This window comes from Condylostylus longicornis, unplaced genomic scaffold (assembly GCF_029603195.1).
Source record: "Condylostylus longicornis isolate FDR11 unplaced genomic scaffold, ASM2960319v2 ptg000163l, whole genome shotgun sequence".
In the NCBI taxonomy this organism is placed as follows: Eukaryota; Metazoa; Arthropoda; class Insecta; order Diptera; family Dolichopodidae; genus Condylostylus; species Condylostylus longicornis.
The window spans coordinates 1888760-1913942 of record NW_026578131.1 but is presented as its reverse complement, the minus strand read 5'-3'; the positions used below and the strand labels follow the sequence as shown (position 1 = coordinate 1913942).

General features: G+C 28.0%; 6 protein-coding genes across 7 annotated transcripts; 3 read left to right on the top strand and 3 right to left on the bottom strand.

Annotated features, from left to right (window-relative positions):
• The first annotated feature begins 1202 nt into the window (after positions 1-1202).
• Positions 1203-3171, top strand: LOC129616229 (protein BCAP). The gene is made up of 7 exons (XM_055531761.1): positions 1203-1270; positions 1329-1436; positions 1603-1739; positions 1798-2212; positions 2272-2528; positions 2601-2844; positions 2919-3171. Exons 2-7 carry the CDS (start codon positions 1380-1382, stop codon positions 3006-3008), a joined length of 1200 nt encoding a protein of 399 aa, XP_055387736.1. The 5' UTR covers positions 1203-1270; positions 1329-1379; the 3' UTR covers positions 3009-3171.
• A 215-nt stretch (positions 3172-3386) lies between these two features.
• On the bottom strand, positions 3387-4063 carry LOC129616232 (iron-sulfur cluster assembly 2 homolog, mitochondrial). The gene has a single exon (XM_055531764.1). It carries the CDS (start codon positions 3957-3959, stop codon positions 3468-3470), a length of 492 nt encoding a protein of 163 aa, XP_055387739.1. The 5' UTR covers positions 3960-4063; the 3' UTR covers positions 3387-3467.
• Positions 4064-4748: 685 nt separating this feature from the next.
• LOC129616231 (28S ribosomal protein S2, mitochondrial) lies at positions 4749-6047 on the top strand. Its single transcript, XM_055531763.1, has 3 exons — positions 4749-4872; positions 4940-5044; positions 5093-6047. The coding sequence occupies exons 1-3, from the start codon at positions 4848-4850 to the stop codon at positions 5728-5730; spliced, it is 768 nt and encodes a 255-aa protein (XP_055387738.1). The 5' UTR covers positions 4749-4847; the 3' UTR covers positions 5731-6047.
• Positions 6048-9835: 3788 nt separating this feature from the next.
• On the bottom strand, positions 9836-17687 carry LOC129616227 (jmjC domain-containing histone demethylation protein 1). Of its 2 annotated transcripts, none has more exons than XM_055531758.1 (6): positions 17548-17687; positions 17233-17387; positions 14489-14649; positions 12718-14090; positions 11925-12652; positions 9836-11860 (listed from the first exon to the last, which is right to left on the bottom strand). In XM_055531758.1, the coding sequence occupies exons 2-6, from the start codon at positions 17287-17289 to the stop codon at positions 10490-10492; spliced, it is 3690 nt and encodes a 1229-aa protein (XP_055387733.1). In that variant the 5' UTR covers positions 17290-17387; positions 17548-17687; the 3' UTR covers positions 9836-10489. The 2 variants fall into 2 exon arrangements, with proteins under 2 accessions (XP_055387733.1, XP_055387734.1); XM_055531759.1 differs by having other exon boundaries at positions 17233-17382; positions 17548-17638.
• Positions 17688-18813: 1126 nt separating this feature from the next.
• LOC129616230 (39S ribosomal protein L44, mitochondrial) lies at positions 18814-20286 on the top strand. The gene is made up of 3 exons (XM_055531762.1): positions 18814-19190; positions 19247-20005; positions 20064-20286. The coding sequence occupies exons 1-3, from the start codon at positions 19118-19120 to the stop codon at positions 20174-20176; spliced, it is 945 nt and encodes a 314-aa protein (XP_055387737.1). The 5' UTR covers positions 18814-19117; the 3' UTR covers positions 20177-20286.
• Positions 20190-23201, bottom strand: LOC129616228 (calponin homology domain-containing protein DDB_G0272472). The gene is made up of 3 exons (XM_055531760.1): positions 22169-23201; positions 21238-22103; positions 20190-21149 (listed from the first exon to the last, which is right to left on the bottom strand). The coding sequence occupies exons 1-3, from the start codon at positions 23148-23150 to the stop codon at positions 20277-20279; spliced, it is 2721 nt and encodes a 906-aa protein (XP_055387735.1). The 5' UTR covers positions 23151-23201; the 3' UTR covers positions 20190-20276.
• Between the last annotated feature and the right edge of the window lie 1982 nt (positions 23202-25183).

The window sequence follows — 25183 nt, the reverse complement described above, 5'->3', positions numbered from 1 at the left end:
CCATGTAGCAAGTTCTAAATTGTTAAAAATAGGTTTCAACCTAAGCCGCCGTTATGTCCCGGATCGAAGTAGTTACACTTCAATTGTATCCCCTACTTAATATCTTATATACCACCAATAATACTACTTAATATCTTTATATCTAACAAATCACAAGAGAGAAACTTATTTTATATATGTAGGTTTTTTTAAATCGAATTCCCCATTTTTTGGAAAAAAATGACATATACTTTGGTCATACTTTTTTTGAAAAATTTCAGTAAATATTAACAAGCTCATTATATATAGAGCGACATTTAAATAAAATTGTTCGAACATATTTTTTTTAATTAAGGCTCAAGCTTTCTTTTTCAAATTTCTCGAATTCTCCATTCTCCCGAATGGAGCTCAAGCAACGATTAAAATTTTTAAATTTTACATACAAAAATATCTTCAAAATTAAGGTTTTTTAATGCAATTAAAGTTTTTCAACATTGGAATTTTTCGCCTTAAAGCTTTTTGCTTTACCTTTTTCCATATTTTTCAAAGTTTACAGAAAAATATTTTGACCAAAAAGTCGATTTATTAGGCAATGCATGGCAGCACTATTTCCATCACAGAAAAGTTTTTGGTTCGATTTGAAATCGTGACATTTTATTTTCCGACTTTTTTCAGTTTAACTTCAATTGAAGATCTCGAAGGGTTCGTAAAAATTTTTTTATTTCGAATCACCAAAATGAAAATTTTATTTTAAAAAAATGATTTTCCGCAAAACTGGAAACGCATGTGAATACATACCGTATAATTTAAGGACCGCTGTTTCAGAGTTAACAAAGGAAATCGTCTACCATTGCTACTCACCGCAATTTTTTTCAATATCTGTTTTCACAATTACTAAGTTTATCGTCAAAATATATGTTAGTTATCGTATGTACGAGAATAAAAAAGTATTCAAAAGTATCGCATATGTGAAAACCTCTGTTAGGCATACTACTCAACTGCAACAAAAATGTGTATCAAATAAATACAACGTCAGTAATATTAAAAATTTCTCAAAGATGCTCTCAAGAAAATAAGAAAAACAAACTAATACGACAAACACTCAAATTTTCAAAAATAAATCTTCCTGGTGACGTCACATTCTCAAACATCAAAATTATCAGCAAACATTGTTATTATTAGATCATGAAGGCAAATGAAACATCAGAGCGATTTCACGTCAAATTCAAGTAACAAAAGAAAATTTTGTGTTGGGAAAAACAAAAGGAAATTTGATGTTATAGTAAAATATGTAAACTAATAATTATGTAGTAATTAATTTAGATTGAGAATATTCAGATATTTTTCAGTTATTTTATTTTATTTGTTTGCAAGCTAAAAATTTTCACTTTAAAGTCAAAATGGATGGAAATAGCTTAGAATCAAAGTATCAAAAATTAGCCACAGAATACTCAAAGGTAAATTCAACAAACTAATGTAATTCACATTAACTACAAAGAGCGTTTGTTTTTGTTTGTTCGTACTGTAACGCCCCTATTATAATACAATTAATTTTTAAATTATAAATTTATACTAAAATTGTTATACATATATTTACATATATTATCATTTTGAATGTTTAAGATAAGGGCACAAGCGAGTGTCCTTAAAAAGGCTGTTATTGAAGAGCAAACCAAAAATTTAACATTGCGTGAAACATTGCGGCAAAAAGAAACATCTTTAAGAAGAGCTGAACAAGAAGTAGATAGTCTAGGATTTAGGTACATATTTTTATACTTATAAACAGTAAAAATTAAATTGTTAAATATTTTTTTTCAGAAATAAACAATTAGAGTATAGAGTTGCATCTTTACAAGAAGACTTAGAAAAGGAATCAAAAAAATCTAATGCAAAACAATCAAAGACGAACAAAACTTTGAATAAAAATAATTGTATAAATTCTATAAATTCCAATAGTAACGACGAGGTCAGAACTTTGAATCCAAGCGCTTCAAATACATTTTTTGAAGAACTCAATGCAAAAATTCAAGAAAATGCTACTATTACATCATTGCTACATGATAAAGAACAAGAAATTCAACTATATAAAGAGAGATGTTTGAATTTGGAAAAACAATTAGAAAAATGCAATTCAGATAGTACAGAGCTAGAAAAGCGTTTGAGAAGAGATTTGGATGCACTCCAAATCCGTAACTCTGAATTAGAGACAAAACTTGTAGAGGCAGCAAGTATGGTAAGATAGGCCACTGACGTTAAAACTTAAATGAACTAATTAACTAATTTTTATTTAAGTTGGGAAGCGAAGACGCATTAAGTGCATCTGGCAGTGACAATACAACCCCGTTGCATACTACTACGGGAACAAGTTCATCATCAATTGAAGAACGTATAATATATTTGGAGAAGGAGATTTGTCACTGGAGAACCCAGTATGAAATTTTGAAAATCAATAATTGTATACCGTATGATCGAAACATGGATGTACAAACTCAAGTAGCAAACGGTCCAGCAAAAATTGATTGTCTAGGCTCCTGTTCGAATGATAAAATGTAATGCATAGATAAAACTTGCTAAATATTTTTTGATTAACTATAACTGAAAATATTTATTTATAATTCAAGTGATATATCCAAGGAACAACATGAGAAATTAGAATGTAAAGAACAGCTATTAATTAAGCATTTTAATAAAAAAATTGAAGAAATGCTGCGTTCCAAATGTACAATCGAATCCAGATTATCTTCATACCAAACTGAAATAGAAACACTTCAAATGCACATAGAAATTTTGATGAACGAAATTAAGAGTAAAGAAAACGAGTTGAGAATAGCCACTAAAACTAATCAAACGCTAGAAGATCATTTAGTAAGCCTGATTTTCACTTTCTAATTTACTTCATTAATATTTAAATATTAATTTGGTTCATTCAATATTTTTAGACAACAACTCGATTTAACTACGATGAACAAATAAGTGTTCTAACTGAACAGGTCATAAGTCTGAGTGAGCAATTAGCTTCGTCAAAATAACAGTTTAAAATTTATTTGAAATAAAAATTACAATAAGAAACAACCGCCACAATAAAAATAAAATTTATAAAGTATTGTTTTATGTATAAAAAAAAAATTGTTTAATTGTAAAATAAAATCAAACTATCCAATTTTTGTGACTATTACGAACTTTCATAGTATTTAAAGAATTCGAAGTTTAAAAATGCTATATACATATTTAAAAGTTTTCTGAATCTCATTTGTAAATAAGTAAACATTTGAATCAAAATTTTTAAGTGTATTTATTATATATATAATTATAAATAAACTATTATATACTTAATGTTTGGAGAAAGTGAATTAATTTCATTTCACATCTTTTTCCCACTTTTACAATTGCCTCCATTTTTATTATTAACGTAAGTAATTCGATTGTATTCAATTATGTATGATGTAGGTATGCTTTATCACGCTAAGTAGATAACACAGTAAATTTGCTTAATCTAATCGAACTGCAAAAGAAGAACCACAGGAACATCCAGCTTCAGCTTTTGGATTTGAAACTACTTTAAACCCGGTTTTAATTAGTTCTGAGTGGTAATCAATTGTTGCACCTGCACAATATTCTAAAGATATTGAATCTACAACTACCCTTTCAGTGCTAGAACCAAAAATTTTATCATCTTCTTTAAGTTCTTTATCTATTTCAAATTTGTAAGTAAAACCGGAGCAACCGCCACCTTCGACTGTAAGCCGTAAAAAGTACTCACTATCACATATCTCCTTCAATTTTCTCTTACAAGCCTCACTTATATATAAATCAGTTTCGTTTAATTTCATATGTTCGGATCCAAGATCATTTATTTTTGATGTTGCAAAAGTATTTTGCAGTATGCGATATTTGAAATTCTTATCGAAAATTTCATAACTTTTTTTGCAATTAAGATTTTTGTTTTGAAATAATGTAGTTGACAATATTTGTTTTATCATAATTATCTTAAGCAAAACAGCGAGAATGTTAAGTATCTTAAACTTGTTATTATTTATTAATTATTACATAAAACAACTCAATATAAGTTGAACAACATGCCAATACAAAACATCTGTGACTTACCGATTTTGTTTGATCATTAACATATTCCATCAAAAATGACACAATATGTGAAGTAATCGGGAAGAATTTTGTTTTTAATTTGTTTACTTTTGTTTTGCAAAAGGGAAGAAATAATTAACCTAATAGGTCCAATCACAAGGTGAAAATTAACAAATTACTCGGTTAAATTTTAATTCTTGACAATCTGCTGATGGTAATTTACTCCATTCGTAAGGTTGTGTTATCAACCATAAATTATCTTGATTCAATAAATCTAAAATGTCTTTTGTTACATACATATATGTTTAGATTTTAACACATTGTCGTAGCAAATATATGTACATTTGCCAGATATATTTGTTTGATGTTGTCAAAATTAATTTAATGTGTCAAAAAATTAAGTAACAATTTTTGGTAAAAAGAATTACGGTGAATATATAAAAATTACAACTTTTTAATAAAATAAGTGGGTTTAAATTTAATTCTTTTATTAAGCTTATTTTAATTTTATTTTGTTTCGTGTTTTATTTTATATCTATGTTTGTTTGCTTGTCGGTATCGCACTTGAACTTTAAAAATGTCAAAATCGGCTGTTCAGCCCTGAAATTAAGTAACCTAAAAGTTCATTTTTGTTAAGCATTAAATATCACAAGAATTGATATATATGTATGTATTATTGTATAGCTATTTTTTGTTTAGCTGTCAAATCAGTAAAATTAAAATTTGCCTTTTTGCAAAAGGAACTAAGAAGTTGAGGGCTTTAATTTTTTTAACAGTAAATTATTATGTTAAATAATACATGGGGAAAAGGTAAATTTAAAGTTTCATAAGTAAGTTTATAATTGCATTGCAAATTTCACAAAACTACCTATTTTAGTATGGAAATTGCACTCAAACTCAATTCGAAATCTAAGTCAAGCAAAGGAATTATATCAAAAAGTTTCGATATTAACTAATAAAAATGATGATTACGAAACGCATGGTTAGTAAGAACAAAAATGTGCCATACAACTGATAAATTTATTTTTAGATGGAAACTCTATTGAAAAAGAGATCTTAAAACATCCAGATTACTTTGAAGTTCATAATTTATTTACTGTCAAAGATTTATTTGATTCTCGAGTCCACTATGGACATAAAGAAGGATCTTTAAATGAAAGAATGTTGCCATATGTATATGGATCAAGATTAGGTCATATTGTTTTTGATTTAGATAAAACAGCAAAACTTCTTCGAGAGGCTTTAAATTTTGCAGCTCATATTGCTTTTCGGGATGGTGTAATTGTATTTTTCAATAGGAATGCCCTTAATTCACATATTGTGGAAAAGAAAGCGATGGAAGCTGGAGAATTTTCACACACAAGGTTTTGGCGAGGAGGCATCTTTACAAATGCAAATGTTCAATTTGGTGCTGTGACTCGATTACCCGATTTGTGTATATTTTTCAATACACAAAATAATATCCTAAGTCAACATACTGCAATTAGAGACGCAGCTAAAATGGGAATACCCACTATTGGAATAGTCGATTCTAACTGTAACCCAAATCTGATTACATATCCAGTTCCAGGCAATGACGATTCTCCAGCAGCTATTATGACGTATTGCAATTTATTTAAGGAAGCCATTCTTCGTGGAAAAAGAAAGCGTGTTGAAATGTTAAGCTAGTCCTTTAACATATTGTTTTTGAATTTTTTTAATTTTGCATTTCTGCATACATATATGAATGCTGTAAATCACAGATTTTCATCCACAGTGTACAAGGTCATGATAATATTGAAATGTATTTTTTTAAATACATATGTTTGTATCTATTTCTACGATGTCCTCTATATTCAATTTCTATTTAGCATGCACATTGAATTTTGTATATTTTTTATGAAAATCTTTTCAACACGAATTGTATGTTATATATTGGTCAAAATAACGTCGATAGATCAGTAATAAAGAAACTTTTGTTAAAATTGAATATATTTACAATTGAATTTAATTTTTAATTTAATTCCAGTGTAACTAATTGTGTACTTTTTTTATATAACCTATTAAAAATGTGAGTAATGAGGGTATTTTTTGATCAACAAGTTTTTTAACTAATATCCAATATACATATATGTACGTACTGAATAGGTGGCTATTACTCTGGCATTATTTTCTGGATTAATTCATCAACCTTACATTAGTAACTCTAGTTAGTGATATAAATTAACATAAATATACCATTTCTATTTATGTAAGAAATACCCATACGGGAATAATTTTTATGTCATCTTTTTAGTTTTTCAATTTTTTTTTATTTTTAAGTTATTTCCAATAAAATGTTGATTACAGTGATGTTGTACTTTATTTTTTCGTATTTTTCGTTTTGTTATTCGAACTATGAAGTAATCTCATAGCCATATAAAAAATAAAAATATGTATATGTAAATAAAGTAGGAATAGAACTTTTGCTTAAGTGTTTAAGTTTCTTTTTTTTATTCATAAAGAATCTATTTTTTTATAATAATATTAATGACATTTCATTTTTCATTATGAGTCGTGTGTTATATTAAACAAAAATGTAGGTAAGATCTCGTAACCGTACCTTGAAAAAACATTAGTCTTAAGCGTATTTTGTTTTTGGAATTTTGAGTACATATAACTTCGTTTTTGTAGAGTATAGCTATAGGGCTTGGAAAGCTCAGAAAATCTTCTTTTTCTTGAATACTTAAAAATTTTTTTAAATTTTTAGATAATGAAATTTTTAACTCTTAATATAAGAAAAGCGCTAATTTTTCAAATTTTTATACAAAAGATTTATCCCTTATAAGAATATATAACAGTACACTTAGAACGCAATACCCTTTACAAGTTCACGGACGTCAAAATAATTAGTGTTTCTGTGGCGTAGTACATATACGATTTCTTAACATAAGGATAAATAACTTGTTTCTTAGTAATGAAAAGTTCTAACAAACTTTTTAAAAATACCATTCTAGTATTTATTAAATGTATTATTGAAATATTGTTACTAAGGAATTTATTAAAAATTATAATTTAGAATAATGAATAAAAACGTAATGAAATTTAGTCCGCTGAATTATATACATATGTACATAGAAATATTTTGAACCAAGACTTACCATTGTGTACCAACCAAGATCTTTAATGTTTCTTAACTTGAATAACTTCTTATTCCAAAATTAAATGCTTTAATTAAACAAGTTTAATTAAAGCATTTTCTAGACTTAGGTAGTCAATTTTATTACGTTTGACATACAATATGAAATTACTATAAAAAAAGTAACAAAATAATTAGGGTTTTTCAAAATGAAAAAAATTGAAGTTTTTCTTTCTTTAATAATTTACTAAGAAGTAAAAAATGAAATCTACACTGATGAAATTATTACAATACTTAGGGCAAAAAATGACTAGATACGTATTGTGCTAAACCGAATATTAAATAATCGTTTCAGAATGTTTTACCTATTTTATTGGTTTTTAATTAAAGTGGGGTTTTTAATTTTAAGAACTCTTCTGATTTTGGTATACATATTACATTTTGTTTAAATGCTTATACATAAATAAATTGCTTTAGCATGTTTATATTACTATTATGCGGTGCAGTTTGGTTAATTAAGTGCATCCCTAAAATTAATTTTAAAAGTTTATCTAAAATAAAATAAAAACTTTTATTTATTGATGAATCATTTACCCCCTCTTATAAAACAATTCGATTTTTGCTTATTTTCACAATACATGTTTTATTTTACAATTATAACTAATACAGCATTTGTATTTTTTTAAGTTTCTTTTATTACTTTTTATTTGCTTTAAGTAAAACGTTTCACTAAAATGCTAAAACACAATTTCAAGTTTAAAATATACAATTTTTAACATTACAATATTATATTACTAGTTATTTTAAAAATCAAAAATTATTTTAACACTACTTTTTTTTAATATACTTAAGATTTATTAAGAATTTAATTTGATTTAGAACTTTTCCTTAATCGTGTTGATAAAAATTCAACGAAAATAATTATTTATAAATCTTTGGCTTATAGTGTAAAATAAACTAGATAAAACTCTAAATACTTGCTTAACATTTAAAGTATGTTTTATGAACATTAAAAACATTGAACTAACATTAATAAACGCTTCCTGAAAGTTACATGCGCCTTTTTCTTCTTGAAATTTTATATACTTGCAAACCATTTTGGTGCAGTGGTATTTCTTTCGAAAGTATGTAAACGTAATTCAAATCATAAGTAATATTTTCCTTATATAAAATAAAATTTATTTTCCATGCGAAGGTATCTAAATATTATTCAATGGCTAGTTTATCAAAAATATTGAATAAATTTTACACAAAATGTTAATCATGTATTCAAATAATAAATAACGTTATTCACTGTTTATGAGTTAGAATTTAAATTTTATTTTATATTTTTATTCTATGGTTTATTGTAAATCTTATAAAACTTTAATAAAATCAAAAGTTATGAAACAATAGACTTCTTGCATAACTTAAAAAATATTTTATCAAGTTTCTGCTCATCAAATAATTGGTATAAAAAATGAACACCTAGCTATGTAGAAAAAAGTGCATATTGATGTAAGTTCACACCCTTGAAATAATTTTGATTGAACAACTAATTAACTTTGCTCCTACCAGAAATTGGGAAATTTGGTTGTTTTGAAAAAGATCGTATTTTTAACATTTTTGTTTTATTTATGGTTTTATTTTAGGCATTTATTCAAAAATAATAATATGACCCTCTTAATTTCAAATAACATTTGTAAACGAGAAACAAAACAAGTGGTGTTAAATTTAATTTATTCCCTGAACTAATAACTTTAAATAAAAAATAAAATTTGAAAGAGAATTTTATAAATATGTTTTAGAAAAGAAAAATAAATGCGGTATCTTTTTTTTAAACTAATTTTTTAAAATTGTTATAATAACGTGCACACATAATTATATTCGCAGTGGAAACATTCATTCATCAACAGAATATTGTAACACTGAGCTCTAAAATTTTTTAATAAAAAAAATGAAAAAACCAGTGTATATTGGAGTTAATCGAGGTCCAAAAGTACTTTTCTAACTTCCTCAAGTGCACATATAAAATTAAAAGTTTTTGTCTTTGAAAAACTGTTATTCTATTTCAATGTCGAGGCCTGTATTTTGTCATGACCATGTGGTATAACCAATTTACTGATCATTGTTGTCTTTCACTGCTAGGCTCTTGCACTCAAAGTCAAACAAGAATTTCTAGATATCTAAAAGTTTTTCCAGCAAGACGTAGCTACATATCTTTCACTCATGGTGGTTATAGTAACATTATTGCACTTTGCTTATAAATTATTTGTTACTTCAAAATATGCGCAACACATAAATTTTACAAATTATCATATTCAAAAAAGTGAATGAAAGTGACATTACATTAATCAAAAATGTTTTTATACACAACGAATTAGAAAAATAAAAATATATCGAGTAATGAAAAAGCCAAATATACCGTTTTTATTCAAACATATGTTATTAAAATGTTGCCAAAGCTATAAAATGTTTTTGCACAAAATCTATCGGAAATACTGTGTCTGATGCGATAACTTTTTACTAAAAGGGTTGAGGGAACGGCATTCATACCATGCTAAACTTTTGCAAAGCATTTTCGAAGAAGGCCTTTGAGATGAGGTTTTTTTTTGGAAAATACTGAGGCAGCTAACTTTTTACTGCCTTAAAATTCTCTTTCTCAAGCTGAACTAAAAAATTAACTACAATGTAATGTAAATATTCGTATTGAGTCTAATTGCATGATCGTTCTATAAATCGCATAAAGTGATGATTAGTTTGTTAGACATGATAAAGTTTCATGTGATGTTAAAGGTAAAACCATGTGTTCTATTTCTCTTACATTTTAATCCGGCGTTATAATAATTTTTCACTTAAAAACCCAATTTTTACTTTTAAAACCCTTAAAAAAGGTAACAAAAAATTGATACTCAAACAATTTTTCTATAAAAAAAAATACGTTTGTTTTAAAACCGAAAAAATTGTATCTTCCAATCAGCACCATATAAAAGTGACATATTTAGTTTTTTTTTCGAAATATTTGTAAGTTTTTTTGTTGAACATTACTTCATCTTCAAAGAGTATGGCTTTGGTTATTGAAACAACGGGTTGAGTGCAAACTCAAACATTATTGCCGCCTTAAATTTTGTTTTACGTATCTAAGTAAAAATACTTTACTACATAAACGGAAATGAATGCGATCAGATCTGCCTCCCGTACACGGAATATTTTACTATATATCAACTTTTTCTGTTTTATATACTTATGTATATGTATAAATCCATCATGCCCTCAATACTGTTATTTTCGGAATTGAAAAAAAAAGATGTAATTGTTTATCTAAAAGCTTTTAGAACAAAAGGCCTAAAATTAAAAGTCCAAATCCAATTCTGTTTCTCGCGGAACAACTAGCTTTATATCTTTTACCTGTAAATTATGTTTTGATTCAGCAGCAAATTTAATCACAGATTGCGTCGTTACTAACGGCACATGACGTAAATCTAACAGTATTAACTGCTCACATTTACTTAAATAATCAAGTGTTAGTTCTGTAATCAAACGGCATCCACTTAAATTTAGTTCAACTAAAGTACCTATAGCACTAGAACAAGTTCCAATTTGTGCAATACCAGCATCAGTTACTCGCTGACATGACGATAAATCTAAGTGTATTAATGATGGTAATCCTTGCGTAATATAGCGCAATGCAACATCTGAAATGTCTGTTCCAGCAATTTTTAATGTCTTTAGATTTCGTAAACGGGATTTTGAATCAGTTAAACCAGGCCTAGAATCTTTCGGTGGAGACAAGATTTCACGAATTGCTGAATCGTTTAAACCACGTACGAAACTGATATCCAAAACTTGCAGTGGTGGACATTGACATGTATGCAAAGCAAATACAGTTTGAATGGGTACGCTTTGTAAGCTTAAGTTTTTTAAAGCAGGTAGTCGTGCAATAATCCAAGTTAATTGCTTTTTGGCAATTTGAGTCCAATCTAGTATTAAGTGTTCTGGTTGACGTCGTACAATCGCAGTTAATAAAGACGCTGTCATCTTATGCTCGGTACAATTCATACATTTCCACAGATCAGGATCTACTGATATATTGGACCATACTTTACAAACTGCTGAACATGTTACCAGTGTTTCTTGAGGCAAATAACGAAAAATTAATTTTACAACTGTTGGATCCAGAACAGGATTTATTGATGGTAAAAGGGCCGGCAAAGGTCCAGGTCGCACAATATATTGTGGTTTTTTTAGAGCACGTGTTGTTGAGGAAATGATTTGCTGAGCTAACTGGGTTCGAGCCAAATTTCTTTTACGTGGAGCATTAGGATTTATTTCCGAATTGTCCATACTATCTTGCAATGTGCTAGATAAGCTGTTTTCATCACTTTTTCTGCGTTTCGCCATGTTTGAATAATGTTCATTACTAGAATCGTCAACACTATTTTGATATTTCATACTACCCCAACTACTATTATTATTACTATTATAATTTTCTGCCTTTATTATAGCCGAAGATTTTGTACTATCTTTTGTAAAAATATCTAACTCTGATTCGCCAGATGTAGCATTTTCTTGATGGTATGTTGATAAAGAAGTATTATGATTAACTAAAGTGTTGCTATCTACATGAGCGCTTTTGTTGTTCTCTAAAATTGTTGAAGCGTCATTACTTAGTGACATTCTGCGTACCTCTGACGATTTTTGACGAGCTCTAAAATGTCTTGGCTGAAATATTTAAGAACAAGAAAAAAATTAGGAAAATAATAGAGAATGCATTAAATGTTCATACTTTATAATCATTATTTTTGCCAAGTTTACAGCAAGAGGGACATTCCCAACTATTGGGCAAATCTTCGTTGACAATACCTCCCTTCACACTTTGTGCTAATTTTTGAGAGCAGTCTGGATGAGCTATTTCGTAACATACAGAACATTCCATCAAAGATGAAGGACCCTCAAGAGATGCCAACTGCTTTGCTTGTGGTGATACTGGAGTTTGCCGCCAACCGTCTAAGTGACAATACACGCATTGTGCTGTCACTGGTAACATAGGAGATAAACATTGGCGCATCATACAAGTCTGTTTAGCACGTCCAGGACCTCCAAATTTAACCATATCTAAGCAAAAACTGCATTCACCGCAGTCAGATCTTTGGCATGCCTCACAAATTTTACAACGTGTTCGCCGCCTTCTAGGTTGACCATTAGAGGTATTGGATGTTACACTAATAGTATTTGAGGTTACGGTAATGTTATTAACATTTGTCAAGTTTGTTGTTGATGTAACAGCTGTGTTATTTTGAACATTAACTATAGGTGTCGTATCTGTTTCATAACTTTGATTTCCATTACTGGTGGAATTCAAATCACAAATAACATTACCCGCTCCATCTACTATGATTCCACTAAAATTGTGTAATTTTCTTAATGCTTTCGTTTTTAAAAATGTTGTACCAGTAATTGTTGTCGGTTGAACAAAATTTGCGTCCTCATTTAATGGAGCCGGGTTAAAAGTACCTTTAATATATTTAAAACCTTAAGGCATATTTTCTTAATTTTAAAATCAAATTATTTTTACTCACTAGAATTTTTATGCTCACTAATATTTAACAATGACTCTTCTACAGCTCCAGATGTAGTACCAGAGTCATTACTACTGTTATTGCTACTAGCACTACTATTACCAGTACTGCTGCTGTTATTTCCATTACCAGTCATAATACTGCCACCTTCCTCTGCTTTATACGCATAATTTTTTAACTCTTGATGCTGGATATATGTACCATCTTCTGTTTCTTGCTTAATTATAGCTTTTAAAGCTACACGATCATAAACTTTGTACTCAACGCTTCGTGCTTCTGGTTGAAGCACAGACACCCCAGTTATTGCCATCTCCGGTCGATCCTTGCAATGTTTTTCGACAAGTGTTCTCACATCCTTTATAAGGGCAACTGGATCTTTAATTAAATCAGGAACACATTTTTTGTGAGATGGTAAATCATACAAATACATAACTATTTCTTTTAAACCGAACAGTTCGTAGTGTGTTAAGTGGATGTGAGGTTGTTTGACAATTTCGTCTTCACTTTTAGATACTTGATTTTCCAAGTGACTTCGCCCTAATAATGTATACACATACTTCGCTAATACATACCATAGCATTTCAGTAAAAAACGGATAACGAAATTTTTGCGGTACTTTTGTTGCGTCTTCAACTTGAGCTGTTTTCAATTGTTTTACAATACCAAATGAATGAAGAAAATTTCCACCAAATACTATAGAGTCAGTCGGTGTGTATACAGCATGTATCCATCCGGTTGGTATAAAAAAAGTATTACCAGCAGTCAAATAAACTCTTGCACATTTTTCAACTGTATCGCCAAAAAACACATCAGATTGCTTTCCAGACAAACACCATTTTTCGTATAGCTGCAAGTTTTTTTCTGTAGGCGGTATTAACCAAAATACCTTACTGCCTTTTAATATATGATACCAAACAGAAGTACCGCCAAAGTCTATATGAAAATCAGTATAACAGTTTTTTACAGACATTAAACAATATTTTTGGACTTTGGGATATTTCATATGACCTAAAGAATTAGTGCCTTCGGTTTGGGCATCTTTGAGTTGTTTTGGCCAAACTACATCAACCCAATCAATATGGCGAACGATTTCTGGACTTTGTATAAAATTATCCATTTTTGTATGTGAAAATTCTAATGAAATTACATTTAACAGCTTTTCTTTTTCCGGTTCTTCATAATATTGCTGCCATTCTTTCATAGTCATTTGAAGATTTTTTTGTGTGTTAACATCCATAACATCAAGAATCCGACGAGATCCAACGCAAAGTCGTACATCGTTTATACTAAAATCAGGTGATGGGACACGTATTCCCAAACCGGTCTTTTCTCGTATTAATAATGGAATGTTGAAACCATATTGTTGAAGGAATCTGATGTAAGTATAAAAGAAAAGAATAAATAAAATAAGATTTATAAAGTAAATATTTATGTTAGCATATTTTTTGTTCTTTTGTTGCATGTTTCTAAAACATACTTAGCGTTCAGACAGATATACAACTTTTTGTTTTGCAATTGTTTGATTGCTTAATTGTATTTCATAGCTTTACATTTAAGCGCGCACACATGCAATTAAACAATTTATTTATTTAACGCAATAGTTTAGTTGCTTAGATGTGCGTGCAACAATTTTACAATCAAGCAGCGATTGTAAAACTAGAAATTGCATGTCTGCCTGGGCCTTTACTATATTTAAAAAATCTTAAATTAAGTTAACTTTAATTTCGAAGAATTTATCACGTTTCCTCCTAATACATATCTTTGGACTTACCCTACGTTTAAATCATTTCCACGCATTTCACGCACCATTCCTATATGCGCAAATTTTGTAGATTCTAATTTTTCAGCTACACTAAAGCCACGCACGCCTTCTAAATCATCGTCACCTAATGCCCATTCTTCTGAATAAAGTTTTCGTTGTTTCCTTTCACGCTGTGTCAAATAAAAATATGAAATATCATTAATTGATTTCTTAAATTATACATATTAAAAATTTTTAATAAGTACGCAATACTCTTTCAAATGCAGCTTAAAAATTTAGAACTTTTTAAGGCAGACAGTTCTGTGTGAACTTTACACGGCTTTTATTTATTTTCTTGCAAATTTAACTTTTTTAAAAAAGAAGGAACAGATACTTTAAATTATGAAACATAACATGCAAAAATGTAAAATTTCTTAAATTGAAAATAACTCTTTTGAATAATGAACCGATAATTCAAAAAAAAAAAAAAATTAAAATAATTAAATGAATTCATATAATTATATCTTAAACATTTAAACGGGACAATAAGAATAGACAATCGATAAAATCTATCCAAAAATACATTTTTAACAACCACATTTCATACACTATAAGAAGTAAGTGTTCTCGTTGAGCATGAAATGGAAGTGCACTTCTTTATCATGGAGATGTAACAATTTTTAACGATATATCGCTATAAAGTAAAGAATTCTGACAAAATATTTGGAAAGATAACGTGAAAAACAAGAATGCATATACTTATACTTATATGCATTCTGTCAAATTCAGTTTTTGCAAAAAAAAAAAAAAAAGAAAATAAAATTGCAAATGTATGGGGTATACCCACCTACCTTCATACATAGCCATACATCTTCTTCTATTTATATAATTGTTCAATAAAAATAACTATAAACACATATTATTATGTATTACATATGACTTTTTGCTTGACCGTTGACTGCAAATAGCTTTTTGAAAAAATAGTTTTTCTTTTCTTAATTGGTTGTTATGTTCTTAAAAATGAAAGGAAACTCGTTCAGCAAGTTTAAAAGAAATAAACACGAATATATGCGAAAATATGTGTATAGTTGTTATTATAGGGAATTTCCGATAAAAGCTTAAGAAATATCAAAACAAAAGAACCTTAAACATGGTTGCTTGTACAAGATGATTCAATAATGCATGTTTAACACATACTACCGTTTAAAATATCAAAAATGAGTAAAATATTTATATGGCGCTGGATGCCAAATCAAGTTTAATATTTTGTCGAGATATGGATTTTAAAAAAATTTGGTAGACCTTATAATCCAGTATAAGGAAGATATGGCAGCGAATTTTTTTTTTTGAAAGAGCTCATTGATGATTTTTCAATAAAGCATGACCTATTATCGTGCTCCTCGTGCTTTCGGAATGACGCATTAAAAATTTTGAAAAATTTCTTGTAAGATTGTAGGATACAGAATACGAAAAATTTCCAAAATTTTTAAGATCTTATACCTTGGAGACCTTCAAAATTGATATTTAATGCTTATCAAATATTTTACCTTTTCTTGGTGCTCTAAATCTAAACGTTGGTATCTTTTTATGTAAACAATCTTTTCTGATTCACCCTGTGTTTTAATTTAAATGCAATTTTTATATAAAATTTCATAATTGAGCTTAGTTTTTAAGGCCTGCAAACTTAAGTTTTGAAGTTTTGTTAGAAAAATAAACGGGTAAGCAGATATAAAAATAAATGAATAATTATAATTTTATATCTAGTTTTTATTAAATAACCTTTAGCCATTTTTATTACTTGAGGTAAGTAACAAAAATTTGATATGTTTCTCAAACAGCCCCGATTCTCTTGCAATGATACCAAACAATTTTATAATAAAATTTGGAATGGTTATAAAGTATCGATATAAATGAGTCTTCTGAGTTCTTATGAAATGCGGCTTCTGAGTCAAGTCCGATATTATTTGAAATAAAGCTTATTATTCTATTATATTAGAATTTTTCAAAAACTACTTAAATAGCTCTATCAAAAAATGCACAAAATAATTACATGGACGAAAAATTTGTTTTTAAAAAGTTAGATGCCTATGTATCTTAAAATTCGTAAACTCGCAAAGAGTACATAATATACATAGTACTCATACATTAATTATTTTTTTAAACATCTTTGTTATTCTGAATGATTTTGTTATACAGTATAAAATAAAAGAGCTAATAACGTATAACATAATGAAAAACCTTCCTCATTTTAAGACGCTTTTTCTTGCAAAATTTCCTGTTAGTACCTATTTACAATTAATAAAATAATTGCTATAAAATACCTAGGAACCTACCTAAATACATATGTATTTTTTAACTTATTTGGAAAAAATGTCAAAAAAATATACTGTGCTTCCTTTTATTAAAAATAAAACAAGACAATTTATGAAAATAAACTGTTTAGTTTGTTTAAAAATTCATACGACTATATATACGTATGTATATAACCAGGTTATTATACTACATAGGAGATATACATACATATGTACGTACATGTTTTACAAGAGTGAACTACGTACATGTAGATAGAACTAGCTAGCATTATGCAAAAATATTTTGTATATTAAATACTAAAGCATAAAACATACACACGTACAAATATAGGAAAGCAATACATACTACAAAAAATCAAACAAAAATATTTTTACTTTTCCAAAATTTAAAAAAAAAGATTCTAACATTAATTTATTCGAATAAAATCAATATGAAGGTTACATATTATACTAGCCACTTACCAATTGGCGGCGATGCTGACTTTTTGTAGCTTGCGATTGCGAGCCCGTGTCGGACATTATACGGATTACTTTAATCTTATTATTTAAAGACAACTTAGGTCATTCAAAAAAATTATTGTAAATAAAGTCACCACTCTCAGCACAGAATCCCTACACTTGTTTTTTTTTTTAAAGACAAAAATAGATTATTTTACTACAGAAATAAATTTACTTATTTTTTATGATTTTCACGAAATATTTTTTATATATTTAAAAACTTTAATTTTATATATGAACTTTATAATAACATATTGAATGAGGATTTTATATTTTTACCACAATAAAATTATTGCACTTAACATCATTCTTCACTTTTAGATTTTTTTCCAATGCGACTTTTTTTTTAAGAAAGAAAAATTACGCACGTAAAACTTCCGTCCGAATATTCTTCTAAAAATATTTAATCTACATTTCAGCAGTCATCAGAAGGAAAATCAAATTGACAAATGACATATAAAACGGATGTCACACAGTACTGCTACGTTACTTGATTTAACTTCATTTGTAAGTTTTCATATCCCTTGTGATTTGTGATATTTTTTAAAAAAGGAACGAGATATTTAATTTTCTTTTTAGAAATTTTAAGTCTGTATCTAATTTTACAGCAAGTTTGAATGACTTTCAAATATTTTAAAAGTGATTTCTCTTTTTAAGTAATTTAATTCTATGTTCTATTTTCTTATAGAAAATAACATGTTTTTTCATTTTACTAACATAGATAGAGGCAAACACCTTTGTTGGCAAATATTACGTTCAACTCTCGATTTCGTCAATATGCCTAAGACAAAATGAAATTTTAGCTTAGTTTTTAAAAATTCGTGTTTTTCATCAAAAATCATTATTGAATTTGAATTTATACTATGACGTTGTCAAAAAATAACGTAGTTATTTTTAAATTAAGGTTTTTTAAAACTAGCTTCAAACCTTATTATTTTTGAATAAATTAGTTATTTGATATCCGTTCTTTTGTTTCATTTGTATGAAATCTATCAAAATGTTTATATTATGTAATTCGTTTTTGTAATGTTTTTTACATGGAATGTATGTTATATGGATCTCAAATTTTTAAATAAACAGTTTGATTCAGTTTTTGTTTAAGTTGAAAACTAAACAAGACTCATTTCCTGTGACTAAGCGTCAGGATTTATACAAAATCTTTACAATTATGTGGTTGAATGAAACACCATCAACAACTTAAATCTGTTGTCATATAATATTGTACCTTCAAACGTTATTTTACTTGAAGGTTGCTTTTGAAGAAACTAATTTTGCTTACTTGCTCAAAATGTTGAAGCACCGATTAAAAGCTTGAAAAATTAAAAACAATGGATACTAACTTTTTGTTTAAAATCAGATTTATGAAAATCGCTCTTGTTCAGTTTTCAAATTAAACGTTTACGCTAAATAATGAAAACGTCTATCGAAGTGTCATTTTTCGTGATGCTGTTAAATTTCGAAATGTTTCTTCACATTTCAATCACAAATTGTACTTTTCTAAATTTTACGCTTAAAAGAAATTTAAAAAAAATAGTAGCTATTATTAACAAGGATTAAATTGATGGAAAAAACTGAAAACCTATTTTTTTATCACATGCCTGTGATTGTTAAAGTCTATTGAATGAATTTAATTTTGTAACATGTAATTATGTATTACCACGACGGGTGACAGGAATAATAACTAATAGGAGGTGTGTAAATCAAATTATGTACTTTAGAAATTATGGGTAAATACTAAATGAGGCTACTTTGGTAATTAGAAGCACTAACGAAAATAAAAGGACTAAAAGCAGTTATAATCAATTACCTTCTATTGTCTTCTCTGTTTCCGAGAATTCCTGACATAAAAATGTTTCAACTTCAAAGTAAAATGAAGTTTTTTAAGCAAATTCATTGCTTAATTATAACAAGAGCATTTAGTGGTATGAAAGAAGTAGCTATAAGAAATTATTTTCACTGTTCAATTTTTGTATTGCAGTTAATACTCCCAATTTTACAAAACGTTGGGTAGCACCGACCTTGCGTGAGTTACGTCATAGACGCAACAAATTTAAAAGTGATGTATTTACAGCAAGAAACACATTTCTGGAATGGAATTACAATGCTGAAATATTTGCGTTTGGGAAAAGGTTAAATGAGGATTTCAATATGAAACATTTGCAGGTAGCATTTATCGACATATCGTATACAAATCAAGAACAACATCGTCAAACAACTTTAGAATTTGATCCTCCTCTAAACATGCAAAACAACAGAGAACTTGTTGAAATAGGAGAAAAGTGCATATCTGATTACGTTCAATCATACCTTCAATTTTCTTTACCTAAATGTCCCCAAGAAGGAATTATAAAGATTTTTAAATGGTTAACTAGTGAAGAAATGTTGTCCAATATATCGTTAAATATTGGTACAAAAGATTTAACTTTGTGTGCAGAAAATTGTCCATCGCAAAAAGTTTTGAGAGACGTGTTCGTAGCTGTAATTGGGGCGTTAAGTAAATCAGCAGATGATAGAAAAGTTTATAATTTCGTTAGAGATTTTATATGCACGCAACTAAATCAAAAAGACTTAAGTGAAATAATGAATTTCGATAACGCTTTTGAGGAACTAAAGACCGTTTGCAAAAAAAGGGAAATTGGAGAGCCTACGCCAAGATTATTGGCTCAAAATGCTGCAAAAACGGTGCTAGCCACAAATTATGTCGGCGTTTATGGAAATCAAAAGTTATTAGGAAAAGGTATAATACATTAATATATTATTTTTCTAAAATATCTAATTTGAAATATTTTTGCTAGGATTTGGAGAATCAATTAATATTGCCATCGAGGCAGCTTCTATTGATGCTCTCTGCAAAATATATGGCATACAGTATAACCGAAAAACATTCAGTTTTGATCTGCAATCATAACATTGGTCAGACCTCACAAAAAACAAAAAATTTTTGATTAAAATTTGAATAAGCATATTATCTAGTTTTTTTTTAAATTTAACAATAAAATATTTAAATATCAAAAGTTATTTAAAGAATCCATTATTAAGTTGCCATCATTATCTTTTAATCTTATTCTACCGTTTGAATATCTAGTTTCTTGGCTTCCATCGGGATAAACAATTTTGACGGTTCCATCGGGATATTCTCTCCTTTTATGAATTTTAGTATGAATTTCTTTTTGCCCGTTGGGGAAAGACAAAATTTTATCACCATTTCTAAAAAGAACACTACTCGTCCCATCAGCATATCTCCACTCTTCTAGTTTATTTGAATCGGAAGAATTTGATATTCGTATAGAACCATTAGGAAAATGCACCTCAATTGTACCATTCTTATGACGATGCTCTGTCTGTCCATTAGGAAATTCCAATATTTCTAAACCATCCAGATAAGTAGTATGCCATGTATTTTTGTCTGCGTAATAATAGCGAACTGTTCCTTCAGATATGTTGGTTTCTTTAATATCTTTGTTAAAATAAAGCATTTTAATATTCATGCCGTCAGATGAAATCTTTTTTAAATTTCCATTAGGGTACCAAATATCCTTACTACCATCAGAATGTTCAATTTCTCTTTTAAATTTATTGTTGTCAAAATCATTTTCATTTCTGTTCTCAACTATTTTTGAGCTCATAGGGAAATTATCATTGATAAATCTTATGGTTTTTTTGGCAGTTAAAATATTTTCTTCATCAATTAAACTTGAGCAAGAATTGTTTTTTTCATCACAGTTTTTACCTAAATTTTCGTTATTTTTTTCAAAAGATTGAATTTCAGGCGTGCTTAATTTCTGAGCATAATTCATATACGGAGGTTTTTGTTTTTGTGATGAGATTTCATTGTAAACGGGCTTAGAGTGCTTATTAACATTTGTAGTTTCAACAGGACACTGCAATCAAAGAAAAGGTAAGACCAAAAAATTGAATTTTAAACTGTAAAAGAATTTGAAGTACATGTGTATGTACTTTGAAATTTACCTCTATAGGTTTAACTGCTAATTTAGCTATAGTCTTGTTAATTTCTTGAAGTATTTTATTGTTATTTTGTCTAATCATCCTCGCATTTTCACTTTCCAATTTTTTATTTTCTTTCTTTAAATTTTCTATTTCTAAAGTTAAAAGTTTCACTTCTTTTTCAAAATTTCTAATCTGAGCGCGCAATCTGCCTTGGGCTGCAACGTGAATAGAATCTTTATTTCTTAATTCCTTTTGTAGATTTTCTACTTCCTCCCTTAACTTTAAAATTTCATTTCTTTCTTTTTTATTTGGAATTTTCTGTTCTCGCATACATTTTTCTAATTTTCTTCTTTCTTCTTCAATATTCAGTCTTTCATCATGCAAGTGAATTTCATATTTTATTTTTTCGTCATTAAATTTTTCTTGCATTTCAAGACGTTCTTGTTCTAATTGAATTCTATTTAATTCGTGTTCTTGTTTGAGTTTTAATAATTCGGAATTATTTTTTCGAAAAGTAGATATTTCAATTTCTAGTTCAAACAAACGTTTCTTAAGCAATTCTGTTTTTGCTATTATGTCTTTACGATTCTCTTCTATATTATTTTTTAAAGGAACTTCTAAAAAATGACCAATTAATGTTGTGTCATCAGATGTGTTTTCGTTGATTGAAAGTGTTGTGTCAAACAAATTTTTTTTAAATTTCTCAAACTCAGAGTAATCTTCAGATTTATTGTAAAAATCGGTATTCGTCATCTTTTCATTACAAAAAGGAATTTCTCTGCTTATTTCTATGTCGTTCTTTGCTTGATTTACTTTTACATTCTCGGAAAAGCGAACATGGCATTTATCAGACTGATTTCCTTGCATGTCACTTTTTATATTCAAGTCTAAAAATATTAAAAATCAAAAACGAAAAAGCTTTGCTGCTAATAAATAAATTGTATCTACTTACTAGAATGTTCATCATCAGTGGAACTATCGTTTTCACTGAAATCTGAAGTTCTACTTTCACTGCCAGCCTCAACAAACTCTGTCAGAAATTGATCGTCATTATCAGAAGGAAACGGATAGTTCGTAGATTTTTCATCCTTTCTTATTTGTTTTATTTCACTAGAGTCTTTGAAACTTTCAAACAAAGCAATAGCTTTTTCCTGTAACCAATTTTCCATTGAACTGTTATTCAGATTGAAATTTCTTTTGTTTGTTGTTTTATTAATTACTCTTAAAATATTTGTGTCTTCCGTATCATCAAATTTTCTTTCTAACATACGTAGAGATGAATCAGGAAAATTTTCCTTTGAAAATGAGTTTGCTTGATAAGAATTAATGACTTTTGCCCAAGTGAGTGGAAACTCTTCACTCTCACATTTTATTTTTTTTATCTTCGTATTTTCTCCCATATTTATATTTTCTGTTGCATTAGAAAGGTCAACATATTTAAATTCTTGACCTGCGGAAAAACTTTCACAAATTGAATCTGCTTCATCACTGTAATCATTTTTTTCATTTAAACTTTGTTTTAAATTCAATTTATTTGGATTCTTATCCCTATTGAAGTTTTTTTTGTTAACTTCATGCTTTGCTTGGTTTTGAGAAATTACATTCAACTTTAAATTGTTTTTATGTGCTTTAGAAAATTTGTATTTTGGTAAATTGTGAAGACGTAACGAATCAGGATCAATTTTAAACCTACTTTTCAGGCCTTCTCCTCTTTTTAGATAACGCCTTTTTGGGGGTTCATCTAAGTAATTGCAGTTTTCTCTGACCTTATAGTTAGAAGGAATCTCATTTTCATTTTGATACAATTCAGTCACATGTTGATGATCGTCTTCTATATTTCTTTGCTGTTCTTTTTGCCATTGATGTAATTCTTCTAAACGTTTTTTAATATTTTGCGAGCCTTTTAACATTTTTCGCCTGTTACATTCAACCATTTTCTGTTTAAATAATTTTGTTTATATTTTTGACAGCACGACCATGTACACGCTTTCAAATTTATTACTAACGAAAAAAAGTAAGTTTGTTCCATAGCCTGTTTTCGTTGCTTCATTTCCAAGTCCATTTGATCACATTTGCCGCTGTCAAACAAATTATTTTATAGGAATCAAGTAGTTCACAGTGTTGGAGAATTATCGATATATTAAAAAATTAATATTTTCGATATATCGTCGCCAAACTATCGCTAGTTTTGTAAAATTTTTTTGCTGTATGATTGACTGTCACGTTCCAGAATAATAGATTCGCATGCAATTAGTCGATGGTCGATAAATTGAATGGAAGACTTACCAAAAATATTACCATATTACACAATCAATCAATCCAAAAATATAACACAAATATTACTACTCACTACTTGAAGATTACTAAAATATTACATCAATTTCATAGGAATGGTTGAAAACACCTCATTTAAGCAAGAAATATTGAGAAATATAAAATCTTTCAAGATTCCAAAACCCACGACCTCTTTCAAAAATAAAGTTTTCCTTGATCACTTTTCTATTCTCTCATCTTTTGTTTTTTTCTTCTCATTAAAATTAAAAAAAGGAATTATTGTTGCAATTGGTTCTAACTTATGTGGAGATTGGATTTGAATAAAACAGAGATAAAGAAAAAAAATTGCAAATGGAACATGTGATATCATGAGATCATAGATATACATTCACATATGATATACATTGTTTTCTCCTTCACAACAGAATTAGTAATAATAATAGGTCTGTCTGAGATAAAACTTGCAAAAACTTTAAAAAGAGAAACAATGACGAAATTTCTCTCAAACCTGACAGAAAATATGAAAAAACTTTAAAAATAGGTGATAACCGTCAAATTTTAAGTATTTATCAAATATAAACAAATATTTTTTGGTTATACCAAAAAACGAAAATTTAGATTTTCGATTATAAAAGTGTGAAACTTAGAAAAAACCATAATTTTATTTTATTTTTAATTAAAAAGTTTTGAAAAAAAAAGTTATTGTTCATGAAAAGTTTTTTTTTTTTCAAAAATAAAACCTTCTGGCATAACCAAGAAAAACATATGTTTCGACAGATGTAAAATTTGAAAAATTAAAAAAAATTTTTTCAAATTTTACTTTACAAAATTTGAAAAAACTTTAAACATTGAGAAAATGAGAATGTCATCATTTTCTCTCGTTTTTCTTCAAAAAGTATTATCCGAGATAGTTTGCATGCAAAAACTTTATAAACTTTTTAAAAGTTTTTAAAAACTTTCTTATCCCAGAGAGACCTAATATATTTCATATTTTCTATCTAATCTATCTCAAAAATTTTAATTTAAAATAAAAATTATAAAAAAATTATAATAACTTAAGATAAGAAAAGTAAAAGAAATTGGAATAAATAAATTAAAAAAAATAGAAATGATGAAAAAATTATATTTTAATTAAACGTTTTAATGGAACTTCTCACGATTTTTGGCCTTTCACCTCTACAGGGATTCAAAATTCCTATAAAATGAGAAATTTTTCACGATTTGGCAGCACTAAATGGAAGTGACAAACAAAAGTCGAACTACTTCTTAAATAATTATACTTTTATAAGAACTCCAAATTGACAATCAAAATATACTACATACATCTTTCTTTGACAGAAACTAATATTTGCACCTCCCATTTTTTAAATAGTACCAACATCTACATTCGTATGTACATAGATGCTAATTTATTACTTCATATATTCATATGTACATATGTATATATGTATAAAGTAAATATTTCCAGTATGTGATTCTACTTGCCTTAAACGTATTACGTTATTTCTAGTTGAAAATTGGAAAATTGAATGAAAATTTTGGAAGGCATTTTTTAAAAAAAATCAAGATATTTTTAAATAGGGTTTGTAATTTGTGGGAAATTGTTAATTTTTACCCAGCGCTATGAAAAGTGAAGACTTATCTTCAAAATAAAGGTTTTTTGATCATATTTTTTGTCCAAATCTTCAAAATA

Excerpts from the sequence above, each read along its gene's own strand:
- LOC129616230 (XM_055531762.1), top strand. The coding sequence starts at position 19,118 with ATGTTTCAACTTCAAAGTAAAATGAAGTTTTTTAAGCAAATTCATTGC. Across the intron at positions 19,191-19,246 it reads TATAACAAGAGCATTTAGTG|TTAATACTCCCAATTTTACA; the intron begins GTATGAAAGAAG and ends TTTGTATTGCAG. Across the intron at positions 20,006-20,063 it reads TCAAAAGTTATTAGGAAAAG|GATTTGGAGAATCAATTAAT; the intron begins GTATAATACATT and ends TATTTTTGCTAG.
- LOC129616232 (XM_055531764.1), bottom strand. The coding sequence starts at position 3,959 with ATGATAAAACAAATATTGTCAACTACATTATTTCAAAACAAAAATCTT.
- LOC129616227 (XM_055531758.1), bottom strand. The coding sequence starts at position 17,289 with ATGTCCGACACGGGCTCGCAATCGCAAGCTACAAAAAGTCAGCATCGC. Across the intron at positions 14,650-17,232 it reads GTCAGCATCGCCGCCAATTG|CGTGAAAGGAAACAACGAAA; the intron begins GTAAGTGGCTAG and ends TATTTGACACAG. Across the intron at positions 12,653-12,717 it reads TAGTGAGCATAAAAATTCTA|GTACTTTTAACCCGGCTCCA; the intron begins GTGAGTAAAAAT and ends AATATATTAAAG.
- LOC129616231 (XM_055531763.1), top strand. The coding sequence starts at position 4,848 with ATGTTAAATAATACATGGGGAAAAG. Across the intron at positions 4,873-4,939 it reads AAATAATACATGGGGAAAAG|TATGGAAATTGCACTCAAAC; the intron begins GTAAATTTAAAG and ends TACCTATTTTAG. Across the intron at positions 5,045-5,092 it reads TGATGATTACGAAACGCATG|ATGGAAACTCTATTGAAAAA; the intron begins GTTAGTAAGAAC and ends ATTTATTTTTAG.
- LOC129616228 (XM_055531760.1), bottom strand. The coding sequence starts at position 23,150 with ATGGTTGAATGTAACAGGCGAAAAATGTTAAAAGGCTCGCAAAATATT. Across the intron at positions 22,104-22,168 it reads CACTGATGATGAACATTCTA|ACTTGAATATAAAAAGTGAC; the intron begins GTAAGTAGATAC and ends TAATATTTTTAG. Across the intron at positions 21,150-21,237 it reads TAGCAGTTAAACCTATAGAG|TGTCCTGTTGAAACTACAAA; the intron begins GTAAATTTCAAA and ends CTTTGATTGCAG.
- LOC129616229 (XM_055531761.1), top strand. The coding sequence starts at position 1,380 with ATGGATGGAAATAGCTTAGAATCAAAGTATCAAAAATTAGCCACAGAA. Across the intron at positions 1,437-1,602 it reads TAGCCACAGAATACTCAAAG|ATAAGGGCACAAGCGAGTGT; the intron begins GTAAATTCAACA and ends TGAATGTTTAAG. Across the intron at positions 2,529-2,600 it reads TCCTGTTCGAATGATAAAAT|TGATATATCCAAGGAACAAC; the intron begins GTAATGCATAGA and ends TTATAATTCAAG.